This window comes from Solanum dulcamara, chromosome 1, assembly GCF_947179165.1.
Source record: "Solanum dulcamara chromosome 1, daSolDulc1.2, whole genome shotgun sequence".
Classification (NCBI taxonomy): Eukaryota; Viridiplantae; Streptophyta; class Magnoliopsida; order Solanales; family Solanaceae; genus Solanum; species Solanum dulcamara.
The window spans coordinates 77,338,375-77,361,502 of record NC_077237.1 but is presented as its reverse complement, the minus strand read 5'-3'; the positions used below and the strand labels follow the sequence as shown (position 1 = coordinate 77,361,502).

At 36.9% G+C, this 23,128-nt stretch overlaps 1 protein-coding gene across 1 annotated transcript; it reads right to left on the bottom strand.

The window, feature by feature from the left end:
* Positions 1-18,295: 18,295 nt before the first annotated feature.
* LOC129889028 (transcription factor MYB1-like) lies at positions 18,296-20,312 on the bottom strand. The gene is made up of 3 exons (XM_055964128.1): positions 20,158-20,312; positions 19,612-19,741; positions 18,296-19,348 (listed from the first exon to the last, which is right to left on the bottom strand). Exons 1-3 carry the CDS (start codon positions 20,288-20,290, stop codon positions 18,535-18,537), a joined length of 1,077 nt encoding a protein of 358 aa, XP_055820103.1. The 5' UTR covers positions 20,291-20,312; the 3' UTR covers positions 18,296-18,534.
* Positions 20,313-23,128: the final 2,816 nt, after the last annotated feature.

The following is a 23,128-nucleotide window of genomic DNA, read 5'->3' as shown; positions in this document are numbered from 1 at the left end:
TAAAACTTGGAAGTTAGTTGATTTACCACCAGGTTATAAAACAATTGGTTGCAAATGAGTCTTACGAAAAAAGTTAAAATCGGATGGATCTATCGATAAATATAAGGCTAGACTAGTTGTTAAAGGATTTAAACAACTAGAAGGCCTAGAGTTTTTTTTATATTTTTTCTCCGGTTACTAGAATTACATCAATTAGACTTTTAATTGCTATGGATGCAATTTTTAATTTGCATATTCATCAAATGGATGTAAAAACTATTTTTTAAAATGGAGACCTTAATGAAGAAATTTATATGGAACAATCTGAGGGTTTTGTTGAAGTAGGCCAAAAAAGCAAAGTATGTAAACTTACTATATCCCTATATGGATTGAAACAGTCATCAAAGCAATGGCATGAAAAGTTTGATTCCTGCATGATTGAAAATAATTTTAAAATAAATGAGTGTGATAAGTGCATACATCATAAGTCTTGGAATATTACACATGTTATTATTTTCCTATATGTTGATGATTTATTGATCTTTGGCTTGAATATAAATGTTATTGATGATATTAAGAACATTCTTAGAAGCCATTTTGATATGAAAGATCTTGGTGAGACAAATTTTATTCTTGGAATAAAAATTACTAGAACATGTGATGAAATTTTCCTTGACCAGTCACATTATGTTGAGAAAATTTTGAAAGAATATAATTTTCTTAATTGCAAGCATGTTTTAACTCTTTTTGATTCAAGTGTACACTTGTTTCCTGTTCAAAGTGAAAATGATGTGATAAATCAAAAGGAGTATGCTAGCTTAATTGAAAGTTTGAGATATATGACTGATTGCACTAGGCCTGATATTGCATATGCAGTAGGAGTACTTAACAGGTTTACAAGCAAGACAGGTAATGAACATTGACATGCTATAACAAGAGTTATGAGATATTTAATTGGAACAAAAACTTGTGGTTTGTTCTATAAAAAATATCCTGCTTTACTTGAAGGCTTTTCTAATGCAGGTTGGAACACTCTAGCAGGTGATTCCTGTTCTACCATTGGTTACATTTTTACATTGGGTGGTGGTGCTGTTTGTTGAAAATCAAAAAAGCAAACTATAATTGCTAACTCTACCATAGAGGCTGAACTAATTGCTTTAGCTTCAGCTAGTGAGGAAGCAAATTGGTTAAGAGATTTATTATTTCAAATACCTTATTTTGAAAAACTAATTCCTCTAATTTTAATTCATTGTGATAGCACTGCAACAATTGGTAGAGTTCAAAATCATTATTACAACGGTAAATCCATACCTATAAGGAGAAAACAAAGTAATGTAAGATCGTATTTAACAAGTGGTACCATTAATGTTGATTATATCAAATCTTGTGAAAATCTTGCAGATCCTCTTACTAAGACCTTAACAATAAAAAAGTCTGGAGCACATCGAGGGGTATGGGATTGAAGCCTATAAATTCATGAGTTATATATGAGGAAATCCAATCTGGAGACTAGAGATCCTATAACCAGGTTCAATGGGAAAAATGAATCATATGATGACTTGTTGTGAAAAAATGCACTATTTTTATTTCCTCCCTATGATGTGAGTGCATTGTTTCCTGTAGTGAATTGTGGAGGTTGAATTTAAAAAAACTCTTAATGAAAATCTGTAGCCCGTATGGGTGGAGTGTTAAATTTACAGGAGTACTCTCGACAGATTTCACCTATGTGAGTGTGGAAGTAGGCCGCTTCCTATGAGAATTGGGCTTATTCTCAAAAGCACTCATAAAATCGGGATAGCACAAGATCGTAATATGCTAGCTTATAAAGCTCGTGACAACACCTTGATTACTATGTGTGAGCAGTAATATTTTATGTCCCTTAAGCAGTTGTAGTTCAAGTCTGAGACCACTACGACTCTGGAGTAAATGTTATTGTTTCACTAAGTGGAGGTTCAATGCAGAGCACACCTTTATTATGTATAGTAGTCTTTCTTCAGCTGATAAACTCTCTTATATAATATTAAAATGAGTGGGGGATTGTTAGTTTTAGCATTTTAATAGCAATATTGAGTGATATTAATTTGCATGAGTGACATATGTTATAATTCTCTCTTTAGTGCATAAAAATGCCTTTTATTATTATCTTTAGTTAGTGCAAGATTATTCATTTCATTATATATTTTTAACCTAATTATCATTAATAAATGGTGCACTAAATCATAATGGTGCACTAAATGATAATGATGACATTCTATTATTTTTTTCATCTTTGAATAATTTTCTCTCCTATAAATAGACAGGTCTTCTTTGTTTTGAAAAAATAAAGAGAAGATTAAGTGCATTAAGTTTGTCAAAAAAAAGAAAAAAAAAGAGAGTTCTTATAAGTTGAAGGGATGTGTTCTTATTTGTGGAGCTTTAAACTCAACTCTTGTCCAGAGTTTGTTGAATTACATTTTGTGATAACGCTGTTGTATCCTGGAGGGGACAAATCAAGAGGACTACTGCTGGATCGGTGAAAAGATTTGCTGTAGTGGACTTGAATTTCTTTAAAGAAAGCGAGATATCCGCGCCTCAGCCAAGAAGTGAATTTATTTTCTTCATTTTATTTTTTTAATTATAATTTGTAATCTTGTAATATCAACAACATATTTTACTGCATTTAAAATTTATAATTTGTTCAACTATCATACGAATATAAAAGATAAATGGTCTTGGATATAATTTTTAATTGAGGGGATGTATTAGTTTCCTTATAGCTATATAGGGAAGTCAATAAGCATTGACTCTGTCTCAGAACATTAGATGAAGCTTTGAGGAAAACTGAAAACGAGTGAATTTGTTGTTGGAAGACTAGGAAATTAACTTATTCGAAATCATATTCTATGTGAAACACATTTTTTCCCTACTTTCTCATTTTTGAACTTCTCTTCTTTCTAAATGTGAAATTGAAGTAAACATACTAATAAAAAATTATGTATGTGTTTAGTACATAAAGCTAATAAAATTAAATGAGATTTATTTCTAATTATGACTTTTAAAATTAAAAAAATTGACGACAAAATATGTGCAGACTAATTAATTGATATTTACTTCACATGATGTTGAAAAAAGTGTGAAACAATCGTTATTATTAGGAGTAGGAGATGATTACTGCAATTTCATTTCCTGATTTACTTTCTCCTTCAATGTTAACAATCTTATGATTCAACTTTAGAAAGTAATGTTCCCTAACATGGTTCTTTTTGTGGTTAATTTTGTTTACTTTTTCTGCTTGATTGGTATTGTTCTTGTGTGTTTATTTCTTAAACATGAGGTCTTAGTGTACCTCCAGTGTTTCATAAACATGAAGCAATGAGGCCAGATTCAAGATCCTTATGGTAGCTTATAAATTTGAATATAAACTCCTTAAAACATTGTGGATTTATTACTCTCTAAAACCAACAAATATGTTGTTCCTATCATGTACTTTAGGCATTCTGTTTTCACCCTTCTTTGAACTGGTTTGTAAAGCACTACCACAACATATTTTAGGCGAAAGTGATGTGTTAAATCGAGCACCTCATGAACTGATGTGTTTTTTTTAGGATGAGGTATTAGGATTATTCAAGTAAGGTCGAGATGGTGATAATAGCTATCTTTCCCTCAAGTGTTGCTCATAAATCCGCGATATTTGGTTGACTTTTAATATCTCAACACAAAATAAAATTTTCTTGCCAACCTTCGGTCTTTTAATGTGAGTTTGTTTTGATTGTAGTTACCCCATTCATTTGTCCTGTGTTAGAGCTTGAAATAAATGTCTTGCCTTCAAACATGGTTTTTCAAAGTTGTGTCTTTACCAGGTCCTTTTCAATTTTAAATTTTCATTGCCATCTTTGCCTGACCAATGTTATTCTTACAATGTTGAAATCTCTTTGGTTATTCAGGGTAACATATTTTGATCAAAGCGTACATGGTTAAGTCCAAAAAAAGAAGCCCTCTGTTTTTAGGAGGAGGAGATCAAGATGACGACAATCAATTCGGAGAGAAAATGTAATGACCTATTCCCGTCATTATAGATAAGCCAATGGGAAAGGAAATCGGACTAGAAAATTTTCGGGTAGTGACTTGGAAATTTGGAGCCTAAGCCAGACTTGAACGAAATTGAAGTTAGGTGAGGTCTAGGTTAATCCGGTAATGGATGGGGGATTAAATTTTTAGTTTTATCATTTGATTTGATAGCCAAGACGATACGAAGCATGTATGACTTTATGAAATCACATTCGGGCAAGTAAAACTTTCGAAATTGAACTTGACATGAGGTATAGATGTTAGAACGTCATGGGATGAGGGTGTGTTGCAAAATGGGAGGCTTGGGACTCAATCAAGGACTTTCTATCTCTGTGCATCCCACCAGGGCTGGGACGTTGTAGCGGAATGGTCCAGCTGTGGTGGCACAGTTGGGATTAAAAATGAAAAAAGTCTCAAAAACGTTATTTTTTTGCTAACCTTCATTCTTAAGAGCTAAGAGGCGATCTAGGGTAGTTCCTTGCCATTTTCCCATGAATTCTTGCGCCAAAGGTAAGTTAATTACTTCCCTACTTTATAATTTGAATCTTAGAACTTAGAATCATAATTGATTGTCATTGGGGGAGGGTTTTTGTATGAAATTAATGGTGAGAAATGCCCTAGTTGGGCCTTCGATCATGGGTTTGGCCAAGGGTTGGAGTTTTGTTATAATTCAGGTAAATTAGGTCATTTTATTGATCCTTTGCATATGTGTAACTATTTTTAGACCAAGAACAAGCCGAACGAACTCGAAAAAGGAAAACTCCAGTAGCTTAGAGTTTTCGAAAGCTTGATTTCAAGGTTGGTGATGATATTGTCTTCTAGTATGTGTTATATATGCTTGATAGTTGCTTCACTATATGCATATATATATGTGTGAATAGGGGAAGATGAAATGAACCATGTGAAATGACTATTTATTGTCGATGGCTTGCAATGAATCTATTTTTGGTATTTATGATTATTGAAACTATTCACTGTATTTGTGTTTGTGCTGTGTTTGCTTAGATCGAGTGTGACGTTCCGACACATAATTGAATCGGGTGTCACGTTCTGACACGTATTTAGCTCGGGTGTCACGTTCCAACATAATCTTGGACTGGATGTTACGTTTCGACACACTAATAGGTGAAGTGTGGATTGTATGAGAGGACTATTCTTGAATGTGTATGATAATTGAGATTGTTGACCTGTGTATATGTATAGGTACTGGTTATGAGATGATAAGTGGTAAGGTACTCGGTATATGTGTTTACTGTGTTATAGTTACTTGTTCATATATCACTTATTGGTCTAGCCGCGTTATCCTACCAGTAGTTCATCATTGTTTTGTGTACTGATACTACACTTGCACTTTCTTTGTTGAGTATAGGGAATCTTCAGGTGGCTGTTGAGTGACCTCACATAGAAGATTGATGATTCCTAAACTCAAGGGTCAGCCGGTTCTTTCAGGCTACCATCAGTTCTTCCTTTTCTTGGTCCCTTCTTTCAGGACCCGGATGTTTAGAAACTTCTATGTTATGACTTTCGAGATTGCACCCCTTTTCTTAGACTTGTGGTTTTTATAAGTGTTTTGGTACAATGATGTAACACCCACCAAAATTCTTCTCTATGATTCGGACCCTTCTTCGTATACGTGTAGGATCGAACTCGACTATTGTGAAGTGTATGCATGAGTTGGGACGAGTTTCCAAGTAATTGAAGAGTGTTAGAGGTGATGTGGGGTCACAAAGGGTCCCTAAGACCAAGCTAAGTCCAAAGAATTCGTCTTGGCTAAGTTTTAGAATGAGTCCGTATAAGGGGTCGACTTCTAGCGACCATATCTTTTGAAATATGACGATCTGAGTGGCCCATGATATTAAATTAAAGGTCTTCGAGGTTCTTTCCATCGCCGCCAAGATTGTAATTTTTGGAGTGCGGAGTCAAAAGTTATAACTATCCTAAGACGGACTAGTACTGCAGGAATTTCAGGCCTGGGTGGTAAATGCTGGAAACCTGGGCTTGGCGCTGCAGTGGTACAACGCGCCAGGAACAAGCCTCAGTAGTTTTCTCCCTGGCGCGACGCGCCACTACGAGATTTGCAGGGTTTTTAAGCCTATTTTCCAGAACCCAAAAAATATAGGTTTGGCGCTGTAAGGGCGTGACGCACCACTATAGCACCATAAAACAACCTCAGTAGTTTGGTCCTTGGCGCGACGCGCCACTATCAGATGTGCAGGTTTTAAGCCTATAATCGACTTGGCGCCGCAGTGGCGCGACGCGCCACTATAGCGCCAAGAGAATTTTAGTACATTTCTCTAGATTTTTTAGGAAGGGAAAATTGAACTTTTTCCCAAATTATATATACACTGATTTGGTCACGTTTTGGACCATTAGTTCAGCCCCTTCCTCTCTCTAAAAGCCCTAGTAATCCCCTCTCTTCTCCTTCAAATCCTTTTCTAACAAGGATTGCCTTCAAGAACTTCAAGAATTCAAGCTTCCCATTGAAGAACCAACATCAAGATTTCTTCAAAGTCTTCACCAAGGTATGTAAGGCTACTCAAAGCATGGGTTGAGTCCACCCATGTGCCCTACATCTTCTTTGAGATTGATTGTTCATAAGAATGAAGTTTATTGATAGAGTTAGGTCCAAATAGGTCCTTTTCATCTATTAACCTAATTTTTATTATGTTGATGTTGTGGAGTCAAGAAAGTGATGTGCTACATGTTGGTATGAGTTGACTGAGATGAGAGGTCAACATATATTGTTAATTTTCTTAACTATGTTGATTATGATAAAGAATGTTAATTTTCTTAAATATGTTGCTTATCTTGCATTGTTGATTTAAAACCTTGGAGTTGTGATGAGTCCCAAAAGATTTGTTAAATGAATAGAGGCACGATTGGATAGGTTTGTATGTTGTTATAAATGCATATTTAATCTACTCTTGAAGGATATGATTGGGATTGATCGGATAGTATGATTGGGAGAGGTTTGATTGTGATAGAGTTGATGAGTTGACAAGGTTCTAAATGAGACTTGTCGATATGATTTGACTGAGTTGATTGGATGGAGTTTTATGAGCATTGAGTCTTGGGAGGAGTATCGAGCACCGAATTAGGTAAGAGTAAGTAATAACTCAAATCCAATAACTACGTCGCCAAACGTAGGAGGGGATGGAACCGTTAAAGTCAGATGCTTCTCCAAAATTATTGTCCTGACATTATAGGACTTGGTTGGATTGGATCCATGATTGGTTGATTCGTTCATACCCTAGCAAAGTATGAACGAACAAGGCAACAACGTCGGTTTGTTGTACTATCACTGGATCATAAGTGATGGTTGTCGAATAAGAGAAACTCCCATATAGGTCCTGATAGTACTCTGAGTCGGATTGGGTTGAATTGTATGTGATTGGTCCCATCTAAACCATATTCATGTTTAGACTTAGGACACTTGATTGAGTTGTTCTTCTCTTGAGTTGAGATTTCGAGTTGATTTGATTCTTCCTTTATGTTTGTTTCATTCGGCCATTTTACATACTCGTACATTCCATGTACTGGCTCCATTTGGCTAGCATCGTTTCATGATGCAGAGACAGGTATTAGAGATCATCAACCGATGCACCATTGAAGATCTTCTCACTTCCCGCTGGTTGGTGAGTCCTCCTAGTCTCCGGAGGATGCCGAGATTATCTTTATAGCTTTGTTTTATCTCCTTTATTTTGATTGTTTGTAGCCATGGGCTTGTCATTGGAACCCCCTAGATTGTTGATAGAGTCTTCATAGACTAGAGTGTGGGAATGACGATTCGTTCATTTTGACTAGTTTTATTCTAGCTGATTATTGATCTGATAGTTGTTTGGCCTTTGGCCCTATATTATGGTTAGTAGTCCCATAATAGAGTCTTCTGCTGATAGAGTGTGATTGAATGAAAGTGTGACTAGACCAAGTGGTTCGTTTGAAGGCCAGAAATGGGTTTTGAGTGCCGGCCACATCTAGGGTACCCTCTCAGGGCGTGACAAGCATGGTATCAGAGCACAGAGTTTAAGAGTACTAGGGAGTCTATGAAGTCGTGTGTAGTAGAGTCTTGCTTATGGGTGTGTTGTGCACCACACTTATAATCAGGAGGCTACAAGACATTAAGAATTGTTTCACTTCTTTCATACTCTGAATTTGTGCGATAGAGTTAAACTCTATAAACTTCATTTCTAATTCGTGCATTTATATGTTACAGATAATGCCTCCTAAACGTACTTCTAGCCAGAGGAATGCTGATAACACAGAGATGCCACAGTCAGAGGTACGCCCATCGAGGGCTAGGGTCCGACCTGCGAGGTATACGGAGGCACCTCAAGTGCCTTCTACTCCGCCTGCACCAACCTTAGAGGCAGACTTTCGAGGAGAGATTGCCATGCTCACTCAATTAATAGGTGTCCGCAATGGTAATCAGAGTTTGCCAACTCTTAGCTCCAGTTCCCAAGAGCTGTCTACTGCCACCAGAATTAGAGACTTTCGCAGAATAAATCCACCAACATTCACGGGTTCTAAGGTTGATGAAGACCCCCCAGAATTTTATTGATGAGATGTGGAAGATCCTGAAATCTATGCATGCTACAGAGATTAAGGGGGTTGAGTTGGTGTCTTATCAACTCAAAGATGTGGCAAACATTTGGTATAACCATTGGGAATAAGGTAGAGGTAAGGATGCTGAACCTGCTATGTGGGATGAATTTGAGGGAGACTTTCTTGACCATTTCTTTCCCAGAGAATTGAGGGAAGCGAAGGTGGAAGAGTTTGTAAATCTGAAACAAGAAAGTATGACCGTTAATGAGTATAGTCTAAAGTTCATCCAGCTGTCCAGGTATGCTCCAGAGATAATCCCAGATGTGAGGTCGAAGATGAGGAAATTTTTCTCCAGTTTAGAAAGATATGTAAAGAAGGAGTGCAAAGCGGTATTGTTAATCTCCGACATGGATATCTCAAGATTAATGGTGTATGCTCAACAGGTGGAGGATGAGAAGAGGAAAGACAGAGAGGAGCATCTGAGCAAGAAGGCAAAATCAACGGGGCATGAGAATGAACTGAGGCAAAACAAGGGCAACAGGTCCTTCTTCCAGAAGAGGCCTTCCAACTATGCCTCATCTACCGCTAGTGCACCTATGCCGCAGAATAGGTATGATCGGCAAGGACAGAGTCACCAGAATTTCAGACACCAGGGTTCTCAATCCCAAGCTAGTGTGGGTCAAAGTTCGCAAGGGAAGCCACCATGCGGCAAGTGTGGTAAGCTCCACTTGGGAGAGTGCAGAGCGGGAAGGGTTGGTTGTTATAAATGCGGCCAAATGGACCATTTTCAGAAGGAGTGTCCAACATGAGGGAACAAAGCCCACTATTCTACCACCGCACCACCAGCTAGAGGTAATCAAGAGGGCACTACTTTAGGTACGAGCGGAGGTACAAACCGTCTATATGCCATAGGTAGTCGCCAAGATCAGGAGGACTCCCCAAACGTCGTGACGGGTATAATTCAAGTCTTTTCTCTTGACTGTTATGTTTTGATGGATCCGGGTGCCACAATATCTTTTGTGACTCCTTACGTGGTAAGTAAATTCAATAGAATTCCTGAATGTCTTCGTGAGCCTTTCTATGTAGCTACTCTTGTCGGTGATTCTGTCTTAGTTGAAAAAGTCTATAGAGATTGCACTGTGTCAATCCATCATAAGGATACCTTGGCTGACTTAGTTGAGTTGGACATGGTTGACTTTGATGTGATCCTTGGAATGGACTGGCTTTATGTCTGTTATGCCTCTATTGATTGTAGGACTCAGATTGTCAAGTTCAAATTCCCGAATGAGGCTGTCATAGAGTGGAAGGGTAGACCAGTCGTGCCTAAGAGTAAGTTTATTTCATACCTTAGGGCCAGAAAGCTAATCTCAAAAGGGTGTATTTATCACATTATCCGAGTGAAAGATGACAATGTTGAGTTTCCATCTCTTGAGTTGGTTTCGATTGTCAATGAGTTTCCCAAAGTCTTTCCTGAAGACCTGCCCTAAGTCCCTCTTGATAGGGAAATCAACTTTGGGATTGATGTTCTCCCTGATACCCAGCCTATCTCTATCCCTCCATATAGAATGGCTCTGGCTGAGTTAAAAGAGTTGAAAGAACAGTAGAAAGACTTGTTAGATAAGGGATTCATTAGGCCGAGTGTCTCACCATGGGGTGCTCCTGTCCTATTCGTGCGAAAGAAAGATGGGTCCCTTAGAATGTGTATTGATTACAGGCAGCTGAACAAGGTCACCATAAAGAACAAATACCCTCTCCCCAGGATAAATGACTTATTTAATCAACTTTAGGGTGCCACCTGTTTCTCAAAGATAGACCTAAGATCGGTCTACCATCAGTTGAAGGTGAGGGAGTGTGATATCCCAAATACAGCTTTTTGGACCCATTATGGCCACTTTGAATTCTTGGTTATGTCCTTTGGGTTGACTAATGCCCCCATAGCTTTTATGGATCTCATGAACCGAGTATTTAAACTATATCTTGATATGTTTGTGATTGTATTCATTGATGATATTTTGGTTTACTCCAAGAATGAGGAGGAGCACGCCTATCATCTTAGAGTCATCTTGTAAACTTTGAAAGACCAGGTATTGTATGCAAAGTTCTCCAAATGTGAATTTTGGCTTGTATCAGTGGCTTTTCTCGGCCACATTATATCTGGAGATGGTATTCAGGTTGATGCTCAGAAGATTAAGGCAGTAAAATTTTGGCCCAGACCCACATCCCCAACAGATAGAAGAAGCTTCTTGGGTTTGGCTGGCTATTATCGAAGGTTTGTAGAGGGATTCTTATCCATATCATCACCACTGACAAGCTGACCCAAAAGAAGGCTAAGTTCCAATGGTCCGATGCTTGTGAGGAGAGTTTCCAGAAATTAAAGACTAAGCTAACCACTGCCCTTGTTCTAACTTTGCCCGAGGGAACAGAGGATTTTGTGATCTAATGCGTCTAGAGTTTCTTTGGGCTGTGTGTTGATGTAGAGGGGAAAGGTGATAGCCTATTCTTCAAGACAACTTAAGATTCATCAGAGAAACTACCCAACTCATGACCTTGAGCTGGCAGCTGTGGTATTTTCTGTTAAAATTTGGCACCACTATTTGTATAGAGTACATGTTGACATGTTCACCGATCATAAGAATTTACAATACGTCTTCAGCCAGAAGGAACTCAATCTGAGGCAAAGGAGATGGCTCAAGCTACTCAAATACTATGATATGAGCATCCTCTACCATCTAGGTAAAGCTAATGTTGTTGTTGATGCTCTTAGCAGGTTGTCTATGGGTAGCACTGCCCATATAAAGGAGGGAAGGAAAGAATTGGCTAAAGTGGTGCATAGATTAGCCCGATTGGGAGTTCGTCTTGAAGAGAATAATAAAGGTAGAGTTAATGTTCAGGATATGTCTATATCCTCACTCGTGGTTGAGGTAAAAGAGAAGCAAGACCAAGATCCCATCTTTCTCCAGTTGAAGGAAGTTGTTCCCAAGCAAGAGGTGATGTGATGGTTTTTACCAAAGGGGGAGATAGTGTGTTGAGGTACCAAAATAGATTGTGTATACCAGATGTCGATGGTGTTCGAGAGAGGATTATGGTCGAAGCGCATAGTTCCAGATACTCTATTCATCTTGGCTCTACAAAGATGTACCATGACTCGAGGAAAGTTTATTGGTGGAGTGAAATAAAGAGAGATATCGCGGAATTTATTTCCAAGTGTCCGAATTTCCAACAGGTTAAAGTTGAGCATTAAAGGCTGTGTGGGTTAGCTCAAAATATAGAGATTCCGGAATGAAAGTGGGAAATGGTTAACATGGACTTTATTACGGGTTTGTCGAGGTCCCGAAAGCAACATGATTCGATTTGGGTGATTATGGATAGAATAACGAAATCAGCTCACTTCTTGGAAGTTAAGACTACTGACACCGCAGAAAATTATGCAAAATTATACATTTAGGAGATCATCAGATTGCATGGGGTTCCCATGTCTATTATCTCAAACCGAAGAGCTCAATTCACTTCCCAATTTTGGAGATCCTTTCAGAAGGGACTAGGTTCGAAGGTGAATCTTAGTACGACCTTTCATCCCCAGACAGATGGCCAAGCGGAGCGCACCATCCAGACATTGAAGGATATGTTGAGGGCATGTGTACTTCACTTCAAAGGAAATTAGGATGATCACTTACCTCTCATAGAGTTTGTATATAATAATAGCTATTATGTAAGCATTCAAATGGCTCCTTATGAAGCCTTGTATGGGAGAAGGTGTAGATCACCAATTGGGTGGTTTGAAGTTGGTGAAGCTGAGTTGATTGGGCCTGATTTTGTTCCCCAAGCCATGGAGAAGGTGAGAGTTATTCAAGATAGGCTAAAGATATCCCAAAGCCGTCAAAAATATTACACCGATGTGAGGAGGAGAGACTTAGAGTTTGAGATGGATGATTGGGTGTACCTGAAAGTGTCACCCATGAAGGGCGTCATGAGGTTTGGAAGGAAGTGGAAGCTTAGTCCTCGATACATTGGTCCTTACCAGATTGCGAGGCGGATTGGGAGTGTCGCCTATGAGTTGGAGTTACCCTCGGAGCTAGCCTCTATCCACCCGGTATTTCACGTCTCGATGTTGAAGAAGTGCTTGGGTGATCCCTCGTTGGTAGTCCCCATTGATAGTATTGGAGTTAAGGATAACGTATCCTATGAAGAGGTTCCGATCCAAATTCTTGATCGCCAAACTCGCAAATTGAGAAACAAAGAGATCGCCTATGTCAAAGTCCTGTGGAGAAATCAATTCATTGAGGAAGCCACATGGGAAGCGGAGGAAGATATGAAAGCTAAATATCCACATTTATTCGTGCCTACTGATGAGAATGTGAAGGTAATGTCCATTTTCTTGACTTGAATTCGTTTGTGCACTTTGAATTTGGATAGTAATTTATTTGATAATTTGATTGGTTGAATGACTGAATTCTGATTGTGATTTGTACCCCGATTCCATCCTTGGTTTACTCATCATTCGAGGACGAATGATCCCAAGGGGGAGATAATATAACACCCCCCAAAATTCTTCTCTAAGATTCGGACCCTTCTTCGTATACGTGTAGGATCGAACTCGACTATTGTGAAGTGTATGCATGAGTTAGAATGAGTTCCCAAGTAATTGAAGAGTGTTAGAGGTGATGTGGGGTCACAAAGGGTCCCTAAGACCAAGCTAAGTCCAAAGAATTCGTCTTGACTAAGTTTTAGAATGAGTCCGTATAAGAGGTCGACTTCTAGCGACCATATCTTTTGAAATATGATGATCTGGGTGGCCCATGACCTATTAAATTAAAGGTCTTCGAGTGTTCTTTCCATCGCCGCTAAGATTGTAATTTTTGGAGTTCGGAGTCAAAAGTTATAACTATCCTTAAGACAGACTAGTACTGCAGGAATTTCAGGCCTGGGTGGTAACTGCTGGAAATCTGGGCTTGGCGCCGCAGTGGCGCGATGCACCACTATCGCGCCAGGAACAAGCCTCAGTAGTTTGGTCCCTGGCGCGGTGCGCCACTACAAGATGTGAAGGGTTTTTAAGCCTATTTTCCAGAACCCAGAAAGTATAGGCTTGGCGCTGTAAGGGCGCGACACGCCACTATAGCGCCATAAAACAACCTAAGTAGTTTGGTCCTTGGCGCGATGTGCCACTATCAGATGTGCAGGTTTTAAGTCTATAATTCACTTGGCGCCGCAGTGGCGCGACGCTCCACTATAGCGCCAAGAGAATTTTAGTCCATTTCTCCAGATTTTTTAGAAAGGGCAAATTAGAATTTTTCCCAAATTATATATACACTGATTTGGTCATATTTTGGACCATTAGTTCAGCCCCTTCAGTAGTTTGGTCCCTGGCTCGGCGCTCCACTATGAGATGTGTAGGGTTTTTAAGACTATTTTCCAGAACCCAGAAAATATAGGCTTGGCGCTGTAAGGGCGCGACGCGCCACTATAGCGCCATAAAACAGCTTCAGTAGTTTGGTCCTTGGCGCGACGTGCCACTATCATATGTGCAGGTTTTAAGCCTATAATCGACTTGGCGCCGCAGTGGCGCGACGCGCCACTATAGCGCCAAGAGAATTTTAGTCCATTTTTCCAGATTTTTGAGGAAGGGCAAATTAGACTTTTTTTCAAATTATATATACACTGATTTGGTCACGTTTTGGACCATTAGTTCAGCCCCTTCCTCTCTCTAAAAGCCCTAGTAATCCCCTCTCTTCTCCTTCAAATCCTTTTCTAACAAGGATTGCCTTCAAGAACTTCAAGAATTCAAGCTTCCCATTGAAGAACCAACATCAAGATTTCTTCAAAGTCTTCACCAAGGTATGTAAGGCTACTCAAAGCATGGGTTGAGTCCACCCATGTGCCCTACATCTTCTTTGAGATTGATTGTTCATAAGAATGAAGTTTATTGATAGAGTTAGGTCCAAATAGGTCCTTTTCATCTATTAACCTAATTTTTATTATGTTGATGTTGTGGAGTCAAGAAAGTGATGTGCTACATGTTGGTATGAGTTGACTGAGATGAGAGGTCAACATATATTGTTAATTTTCTTAACTATGTTGATTATGATAAAGAATGTTAATTTTCTTAAATATGTTGCTTATCTTGCATTGTTGATTTAAAACCTTGGAGTTGTGATGAGTCCCAAAAGATTTGTTAAATGAATAGAGGCACGATTGGATAGGTTTGTATGTTGTTATAAATGCATATTTAATCTACTCTTGAAGGATATGATTGGGATTGATCGGATAGTATGATTGGGAGAGGTTTGATTGTGATAGAGTTGATGAGTTGACAAGGTTCTAAATGAGACTTGTCGATATGATTTGACTGAGTTGATTGGATGGAGTTTTATGAGCATTGAGTCTTGGGAGGAGTATCGAGCACCGAATTAGGTAAGAGTAAGTAATAACTCAAATCCAATAACTACGTCGCCAAACGTAGGAGGGGATGGAACCGTTAAAGTCAGATGCTTCTCCAAAATTATTGTCCTGACATTATAGGACTTGGTTGGATTGGATCCATGATTGGTTGATTCGTTCATACCCTAGCAAAGTATGAACGAACAAGGCAACAACGTCGGTTTGTTGTACTATCACTGGCTCATAAGTGATGGTTGTCGAATAAGAGAAACTCCCATATAGGTCCTGATAGTACTCTGAGTCGGATTGGGTTGAATTGTATGTGATTGGTCCCATCTAAACCATATTCATGTTTAGACTTAGGACACTTGATTGAGTTGTTCTTCTCTTGAGTTGAGATTTCGAGTTGATTTGATTCTTCCTTTATGTTTGTTTCATTCGGCCATTTTACATACTCGTACATTCCATGTACTGGCTCCATTTGGCTAGCATCGTTTCATGATGCAGAGACAGGTATTAGAGATCATCAACCGATGCACCATTGAAGATCTTCTCACTTCCCGCTGGTTGGTGAGTCCCCCTAGTCTCCGGAGGATGCCGAGATTATCTTTATAGCTTTGTTTTATCTCCTTTATTTTGATTGTTTGTAGCCATGGGCTTGTCATTGGAACCCCCTAGATTGTTGATAGAGTCTTCATAGACTAGAGTGTGGGAATGACGATTCGTTCGTTTTGACTAGTTTTATTCTAGCTGATTATTGATCTGATAGTTGTTTGGCCTTTGGCCCTATATTATGGTTAGTAGTCCCATAATAGAGTCTTCCGCTGATAGAGTGTGATTGAATGAAAGTGTGATTGGACCAAGTGGTTCGCTTGAAGGCCAGAAATGGTTTTCGAGTGCCGGCCACGTCTAGGGTACCCTCCCGGGATGTGACAAATGACTTTCAGGTTCTAGGGGTAAATTCCGCATGTTTTGCTTAATTGGTTAACCTTTCTGAGTTTATGGGAATTCAATCCCTATTTCACTATTTAAAATTGTTTTTGTATCTTTAAATGCTTTTATTTCTTTGAAAATGTTGACTTTTGGGTTTGGTATCGATTCTCCTATTAGAGGGTTAGTGTAGGTGCCAATCACGGCTGATCAGGGTCGTGACATAAAATGTCTTTGTCAAAGAGTTTATCATAAGTATTTTTCACGAATAAGTATTTCGATTGGTATTAGCTTCATTCAGTTGATATTATTAGATAGAAGGAAATAAATTGTTTGAAAGATACGAGGAATTATGGATACTTGAAGTTGAAATCTCATCAATCAGATAAACGAGTGTCATAATAGCTATGAAATTTCAAAATGTACCATGTTTTTTAACATTTGATGATGCTTAGGTCAATGCTCATCTATTCTTCTGGAGCTAAAAATCATAGACGACTAAAATCTTGCTTCTAAGTAAACCTTTGTTTCCGTTTCTAACAATAGCCTAAGACATGATGATATTATATATAAAACTCAACTTGATTTTAGTTTTAATTTATCAATTGTTGTTCTCTTTAAAGTACATGAAGGGGGTCTTTGTCTGCATAAGATGTTAATTCATTTACTTTTTATGTTAAGCTTAGATATTTTTCAGCATTTTGATAATTTCATTCCTATTTTTTAATGGATGACAATGGTCATTTAAAGCCAAATTCATCAAAGAGGGTACACTAAGTTGGTAAAGGTTTTGAAACAAGTCATTCACAATCGCACTAGCCCGGACAAATTACCTAGTTATTTAATAGTTTATTTGGTCAAATTTTTAATATAAGCTTATTTTGAAATTTTATTTTTACCAAAGTGCTTTTCAAAAAAATATTTTTGGTGAGAATTAAATTTGCGTTTGGCCAATAAATTTTAAAAAATACTTTTGAATAATAATTAGTATGTGACCAAACTTTTTAAAAGTGTTTTTAAGTACTGTAATTTTCTCAAAAGTGTTTTTAGGGAAAAAATTACTTTTTTTAACTTCTGAAAAATAGTTTCTATTGCTCCTCAAAAACACTTATTTTCTCCTAAAAGCTTTTTCAAATACCACACTTTCTAAAATAAGCATTTTTTTGAAGAAAAAAAAAATACTTTTGAGATAAAAATAAGGCCAAACATACGATAAGTTGAGTGACCATTCATACATTCAAGTCTCTAATAAGATTATATGGTGTGGTGTACGCACCAATGCGAGTACAACTTGTTCGGAGGGTTGTTACCTATTGAATCATGTCATTAAATCCATTGTCATGTAATAATGAAAAGTCTCATAAATATAACGATTTATTTGATGTGATCACGCCGTTATCTTTTTTTCTCACATTAACTTTTTTATTCCCCCCCCCCCCCCCCGTACTTTTTTATTTGCCCAATATGGACTTGGCATACCTCTAAGAAGCAATAAATAAAATAATAATTTATTATATCACTTTTTGAATATAATAAATTCAACACTTTGAGAAATGATTACAATAAATAATAAGGATAAATTTAGAAATTAAGTAATAAATTATTATATTCATCAAAATGATACAATACAATATAATAAAATATATCGTAAAACAATATGTAACGACCATCCAAACAGAAAGTTAAATCTTCATCGTCCATTTTTACTTACATTTCTTTGAACATTTGTAAGAAAAACTATGTGATTGTCCAGTATGAAAATAACCTTCATGGAGTATTAATTACAGAGACAAATATGGTCACATGTTGCCAAATTTGCTTTAGAGGCCTTTCTCAACTAAGGAAAAATCAACCCTAATTAGAAAACAATATATCTTATAAAGACGCAAAAATCGAGACATTAAGGGAAGAGGAACCAAGAATTGATTTGAGACCAATTTTAGAAATGTTAATAGAGACCCGACTTATATGTCTTAATTAATTAATACCATAATCAAGATAATCTTGAAAGGTTTGCCAATCCCCACAAACATCAATTACATTAATTCAAATCAACTACAAAAGCATTTAAGTAATTTCGTACATGATACAATTGAGTGGCCAATTTAGCATAGACACAATGAAAATTACATATAAACAATAAAATTCACTGATTCTAAATTCTGAATATGCTACTAACAACAACGCCTCATGACTCATTAAAAAGATAATCTTGAAATGTTTTCAATCCCCACAAACATCAAATACATTAATTCAAATCAACTAGACAAACAATTAAATTTGTACATGATACAATTGAGTTGCCAATTTAGCATAGACACAACGAAAATTACATATACACAACATAATTCAATGATTCTAACAACAACGCCTCATGACTCGATAAGACAAATAATCTTGAAAGATTTTCCAATCCCCACAAACATCAAATACATTAATTCATATCAACTAAAAGCATTTAGTACATATGATACAACTGAGGGATGGGTGAATTTAGATATAGTAGACTCAACACAATGAGTCACGTGAGAAAAGAAATAAAAATAATTACATATAAATAATAGAATTCACTGATTCAAAATTTTGAATCTGACACTAATAACAACTTCATGAGTGCATATTTATGAATCGTGTCATCAACTGCCTACACATCTCAAATAATTAACAAGATGAGAACCCGTTAATCCAAAGTTCCAAATCGTTGTGTTGCGTCTCTTCTGATAAAATAGCAATTTGACTAGAACTTGGAGGAAAATAGCTCTTTTGCCTTTCGTTTTTGTTGGAATTATAAATGTCTCCAAGTTCATGATCACCATTAACAATATTACTTATAGTACTATTTTCCAAAATTTGGTCACGTAAATCAGGTGCATTAAGAAGCTCAGAAAGAAAAGGATCGTCAACATCGAAACCAAACATGAAATTGAAGTTATAATTCTCCAATTCTACGCACAAATTTGTTGGCGAATATGATCCTGATACCGGTTGTTGTTGTTGTACTTGTTCGGACAATGATGAAATCGACAATGATGATGATGAGGATGTTACAATATTAGTTGTCACGTTTTCCTCTGACATTGTCTTGTCATTGTTATCATTTTCAGTAGTCTCATTACAAAGTGACTGATCAGTCTTTTGTGGACTAATAAAAACTTTAGTGCACCGAATTGCCTTTGTACGGTTGACCAAACAGAAGGAGGAGGAAGATGATCCTCCGTGTCCAACGTCCGTTAGCATATATTGTGAATCTTGAGGAACTGCATGTTCTTGATAATTTTGTTTTAGTTGGGCAATCGGGTTCAGTTTGGCTAATTTTGCCTGACTAGGGCGATTGCGCTGATGATTTAAAGATGTTACGCGATTTGTCTGACCAGAACCTGTTCCTTCTTGAAGTCTTCTGCCAATGTTGGTGTTCCAATAGTTCTTAATTTCATTGTCTGTTCGTCCTGGTAGCCTACCGGCTATCAGAGACCATCTGCACTGATTATCAACATTCGTATACATATTACATCACACCCAAAGAAAAATTCCAACATGTTAACATTTTCCTTATTCCCTTTTCTTCATACAAACAAATTAAAACGATCTAAGATTTTGAGTCAGTAAGTGCAACATATCGTCACGCATATTTTTTTCCTATGTGACAATTTGGTTTGAACTTAGTACAATATCTAACTATATACTAAACAAATGACCAATTGGGTAAGTAAAATGATTGAATCTTGAAGGAATAATGACCTGTTTCCAAGAAGCTTATGAAGTCTGATTATGAGATCTTCTTCATCTGGACTTATATTTCCCCTCTTGATGTCTGGCCTTAGATAATTCAGCCACCTTAGTCTACAACTCTTTCCACATCTTTTAAGACCTGTCAATTAATTATAAAAAATCATTTAAGTAAGAGAGAAGGCGACATCAGCTAGTAGAATGGACGGAAGGAGAAAAAATCCCTAAAAAAGACTCAAGAATGAAATAGCGATATGAACTAGCAAAATGCCACGAAGGTTGAGTATAAGAACGTAAGACTTTAGCTAGAGGGTAAGTATTAGAGTCCTTGATCCTTTCTATAATTATCCTGAATATTTAGGAGCAAATTAAGAACCTTTATAGTGGATTAAAAGATAGAACAGACTCTCCCATCAGACAGATCAACAATAAGGGGCGCATGGGATATACAGATAGAAGAGCCGATTTGACCGCGCAGACCAAATGAGCGATTAGTAATTATATTCATATACATGAGTTATACACAAATATACAAGAAACAAATAACTTGAAGCTTACCTGCCCTTTTGGGAAGATTTCTCCATTTCCCTTCACCATGAACTTTGATATAATCTATTAGAATTTTATCCTCCAAAGGAGTCCATGCGCCTTTGTTTAATCCTTCTTTAGAACAACAAGGCTTTCTACCCATGATTTCTATACAAATTATAATATATTATGGTCTTTTGTGAATTTGTATACAAATTATAATATATTATGGTCTTTTGTGAATTTGTGACCTTTAGGACTTGGCAATTGTCAAGTTTCAATATGCACATACTTATATGGCAATTTAATATCCATCCCCAACCCCTTTACTAAGGGGAGGGGTAGGGAAAAATTGGAAGAAGTTGTCCCCACAAATATCATTTTCTTATTAAATGAAACACAGATACACAAGTTTGCTAATATTTCTGCAGCTTACTTGTACGATTGGGACCATGTCTTCTATTATATAATTCCATTTTTTTTTTCTGAAAGTTGCTTAGATCTTTTTTCTTCCATGGTAAGAAAGTTGAAACTTATGTTACCGTAGAGCAATGTAGTTTCATAAGTGGGATTTGTGGAGGATGAGATGTACGCAAACTTTATTCTCTAATTTTGTGGAGTAGAAAGGTTGTTTTCCATAAACCTTCAACTCAGGAAAGTCATTATTCAAAATGCAGTGCAAGAGTAATTAAGAAAAGCTATGATGAAAATATTGAAGAAATAAAAGTTCTGACGATAAAATAGTAAAGATAACCAAAATAAAAGAAACATCAATAGTAATAAAATCGATGGATAAGATAAATCTAACATATTAGGTGATCTAGACTAGAACCTTACTCTATCCATGGAAAGACTGAAAATGCTCGACTATCCACTAATTGTCCATCATAATCATAAAACTCAATACTCTCCTATCTAGGTTTATATCCTCGATAAACTAAAGATTATGTGATGTCATTCAATCAACTAGATCTCAATCTCAAACTAGCTAGAATCAACTCTATAAACGCAAACATGATATATAACAAAATGAATATTAGGTCTAGTAATGATAAAAATTATCAAAGATCATATAAAGAGACCAATTATCCAAGTTCCAACCGATAGGGGATTTAACAAGAATGTATGCTTCACCATATATATTATTGCCCCAGAGTTGCCCCAAGAAAATTTTGCTACGCCCCACCTCGAAATTCATAATAATACTATATCGCCCCAGGTCAACCTGTAACACCCCCTAAAACGTTGTATGTGGTGTTTTAATTCTCGAAGAAAACAATACTTCTTCTATCTTTTGAGCATAACTTTTCATAGAATAGTCCAAATTAGGTGATTCAAATTTCTGAATAACCCCAACGGCATTACCTACAACTTTCATGAGATCATATCTTAAGATTTGAAGGATACATAGGACAAATAAATTAATTTTTGCAAGACATGGTGCGGTGACGAAATAGAGTATTTGTAGAAGAAATATCATATCTCACGGTAGAATGATCCAAATTGGTTGATTCTTAAATGAAATAAAAGTATACTTCTAGATCTACAATTCATATGTAGACACCAAATCCTAATTAGGAAGTTATCTTATTCAAACGTAGCTCCGAAAAAGGGTATTCCATTAAAAGAAGGTTCATCTCACCAACAATGGAAAGATCTAGATCTATTTGACATCACCCATGATATCAATAGTCCTCTATTTTACATCATCTATGAGATCACAATACTCCATTAAATTTTCAAGATCATCCTTTGTAATTATTTTTATTTATTGTTAGGTCCCCCCTCCACACCTATAAATACCCACCTGATTTCCTCATTTTATTCATCAAGTTTTTTCAAGCAACTCTTCTCTCTATACACTTCTTTACTCATTCTCAAATATACTTTTAGTTTTTAGTAGTGTAGAAATACTATTCTGGTGATTCTTATACTCCGGGAGGTAAACAAAATGCTCCGGCGAGGAGAAAAAGCTAGGGGTTCAAGAGTGGTCATTGAGTTCTTCAATTAGGAGTAAAGCTTCAAATTCCAGGTATATAAGACTATTTATAGCAGTAGATTGAGTTCGTCCATGCGTCCAATATTTAAATTCATTTTAATTGAGTTAAAGTTGAGTTTTATCCTAATCTTGAATTCTAAATGAATTAATTCTTCTTCTATTAAGTTAGATATATTTATGCATTGAGATTATTATTATTATTATTATTATTATTATTTTAATATCTCATATTATTAGAATTATTGTTCGTGGCTACTTTCGCATGAACCCTAATTGATTTAATGTAATGAATATTTTTACACTGTTTTGAGTAAAGATGTTGACTTTTAATATTTATTGATAAAAAGAATGATTTGAATTAATACTATATATGTATTTTATTTAGTTTTGAAAGAGCAAAAGAATTGAGTTTAAATGAAGTTGAGTAAATGATGTTTTGAGCAAGATGTTTTGATGATATGTAAATAATATTTTGAAGTGCAATGATTGATGAAAAGGTAAAAAGATGAGTTTGATGTTTTTTCAATAATACTAGATGATGATGTTAATATGAGCACATATTGTAACACCCCTCAAAATTTTCCCTAAGATTCGGACCCTTCTTGTTTCTGGGTAGGGTCGAACCCGAGTATTGTGGAGCGTTTGCATGAGTTAAGATGAGTCTTTGAGAAATTTAGCAGCGTTAGAGGTGATGTGGGTCATGAAGGACCCCTAGGACCAAATCAAATCCAAAAGATTCGCCGTGGCTAAGTTTGAGGAGGAGTTCGCATAAGGGGTTGACTTCTAACGACCCTATCTTTTGAAGGACGACAATCTGAGTGGCTCACGACCTATTAAATTAAAGTTCATCGAGTCTTCTTTCCAATGCTGGGTTGCAATTACTGGAAAACTGGGCTTGGCACCACAGTGGCGCGACGCGCCACTATGAGTGCCAGGAACATGCCTCAGTAGTTTGGTCCCTAGCGCGGCGCGCCACTACGAGGTGTGCAGGGTTTTTCAGGC

Bases quoted from the DNA above. Each gene is read 5' to 3' on its own strand.
- LOC129889028 (XM_055964128.1), bottom strand. From the start codon at position 20,290: ATGGGTAGAAAGCCTTGTTGTTCTAAAGAAGGATTAAACAAAGGCGCA. The intron at 19,742-20,157 runs GTAAGCTTCAAG...ATTAATTGACAG, and splicing joins AAATCTTCCCAAAAGGGCAG to GTCTTAAAAGATGTGGAAAG. The intron at 19,349-19,611 runs GTCATTATTCCT...TAATCAGTGCAG, and splicing joins CATAAGCTTCTTGGAAACAG to ATGGTCTCTGATAGCCGGTA.